Below are 2,302 nucleotides of genomic sequence, written 5' to 3'. Positions count from 1 at the left end.
ACTTTTTGCTGCTGATAAGAGCAGCACACAGGAGCCTCACATTGAGTTTGCCCACTTTTCTCTTGGGCTTTATGTTAACTTTTTTTAAACCAGTCAGTTAATTACGTTATGTAGACAAAAATCTTTAACTTTTTTGCGCAAAATGCAATTTATCGTCCAATCACTCCAAAACAAACAGCTGACCAAACTTTGGCTTTTTTTTGGGGGGGGGGGTAGCCATATTAGTAAGTTATTAAGTCTGAAAGAGAGAAAGTGAGAGAGAGACAGTGTGTGCCTGATGGTTAACCATTAACCTGTGCGCCCACTGAGCCGGGGTGGGGGGTTAGACGAAGATGATGTGTAGATGAGGAGGAAAACAGGAGCACAGGTGAAGTACAAGAGCGGAAATTTGTGGATTCTGGTTTAGAAATGTGAACGTCCAACTTACAGCCAGTTACTCGCGTTGGCCGAGAGAAGCGCGCAGCAGAGCATCAGGACGCACCGAAAAACATATTCCTCGGTCATCTCGAGAGGGAAGGAGGGGGGTCAGTGAGAGCCGAAATAATCCCGAGGTGGACAAGGGGGTCGTGCACAGCCTAGGCTGTTAATCCATCATCCCGCATCCAATGGGTCCTGCACCGGGGAAGACGCGCAGCTTCACGGTCCGTCTGCCCGGTTCTCCCGTCCCTCCTTCTGTCACTGCGCGCTCAGAAGGGACGGGGAGAGGGGCTCCAAAGGGATGCTTAAAAAAAAAGATCTAGTGCAGCTTTGGCTGAATCGACCCTTCTTCGGAATCAACTTGTTTGCTTTCCTTCTCTGCGCCGGGAGAGCGCGTGGAGGAGCAGTCAAGTTTAAAAGCCAAGATGAAGCAGCTCTCCGCCGGTTCTTCTTCCTCCCGCTGCTCTTCTTCACTTGAAGCTTTATCACCCGCTGCCGGCTGCCGCTCTCAGACAAGCGGGGCTCTCCTGTCAGCGTGCTGGGGAATCTCCGACCGTAGCCCGAGACATGCGCGCACACACACGTACACACACACGCGCGCGCGCATACACGCGGGTCCTCCTCACACACTGCCGTCTCCTTGAGCGTCTGGCAGAAGAGAGAGCGTGTGCACTGACTTTAGCTGAGGGGCGGCGCGAGGTTATAGAGGTACGGCAGAGAGATGGGAGTTTTTTTGCGGATGAAGGAGGCGGGTTTAATGCGCTGCTAAGGTACTATGGTGTGTGTGTGTTTTAGAGGTCTCCTGGGAGGATGCAATAGCACAGCCATTCACTAATGCCCTCCCCAGCCACCCTCCACTCCTGTCCAACACACACACACACACACACACACACACACACACACACACACACACACACACACACACACACACACACACACACCTCAAACCGCACGCACTTCTTGGCAGCGCCCCTCTCCCTGTCACACACTCAACCAAATATTCTGCGGTCAACAGTCTATTTAAAGCTTGGCTGCAAAATGTCTGCATTTGAAACCAGAAAATCCCAATAATATGACAAATGTCAGCTCCACGCTACTGATTGATGAAAAAGTTGTAGGAGGATAATAAGGTGAGGCAGCCATTCTGGGCTCCCGCAGGACTATTGAGGACTCCACATGACTCACCTGATCCTGGCGCAGAAGAAGAGGAAGTGGAAGACTTTTTGTTATGTAAATAATATTAAAATATCACCTTACAAACAAATCGGCCTTATTTATTGTGCACGATTCAGAACCATCACTTCAATTGACCGCTGAGCTTGATTTTTAAATGCGGTGAAAATCCCCAAAACTCCATATATGCCAAACACGTCTGAGTGAGTTATGGCGGAAATGTGCATAAAAAGATACACAAACATGTAGAATATTTCTGGTTAAGACGCTGCAGCCATAAGAAACATGGCAGTGGGTTAGTTCGGAACATTTATTCATATGGATGAAGTGATAAAACAGAGTTTGTTATGATATTGAGGGGAACTCTGAGGGGATAAGCAAATGCAGTTACCAGGATAGCCCATATTAATAAATACTGTAAACAAAAACATCAAGAAGTTTGTTTCTTTTTAAATAACTGCTTAAATAAAGAGAATAAATATATGTATAATTACACCTGGAAAATATACTATATTTAAATTTATTTCATTTATATGTATGCGTTAGTATGTATCCAGTAAATGTGCTGCATAAAACACATCATAAATGATATGTCTTGATTGACAGCCTCATGGGAGGAAATCCAGACAGTAAAAGGGATATAAAGAGAAAGTAAAGGCTCGGTAAAGGAACGATGCATACACATAATACGGTAAACTCCTTTACATATATT

General features: G+C 46.1%; 1 protein-coding gene across 1 annotated transcript in view; it reads right to left on the bottom strand.

The window, feature by feature from the left end:
- wnt4 (wingless-type MMTV integration site family, member 4) overlaps nucleotides 1-1,076 on the bottom strand; it is a 26,416-nt gene extending 25,340 nt beyond the window's left edge. The window contains exon 1 of the mRNA XM_026168994.1: nucleotides 428-1,076. Within this exon, the coding sequence (XP_026024779.1) occupies nucleotides 428-504 (77 nt within the window). The 5' untranslated portion in view covers nucleotides 505-1,076. The remainder of the gene's footprint in view (nucleotides 1-427) is intronic.
- Nucleotides 1,077-2,302: the final 1,226 nt, after the last annotated feature.

This window comes from Astatotilapia calliptera, chromosome 5, assembly GCF_900246225.1.
Source record: "Astatotilapia calliptera chromosome 5, fAstCal1.2, whole genome shotgun sequence".
Lineage (NCBI taxonomy): Eukaryota > Metazoa > Chordata > Actinopteri > Cichliformes > Cichlidae > Astatotilapia > Astatotilapia calliptera.
This window is presented reverse-complemented; position numbering and strand designations above follow the sequence as displayed.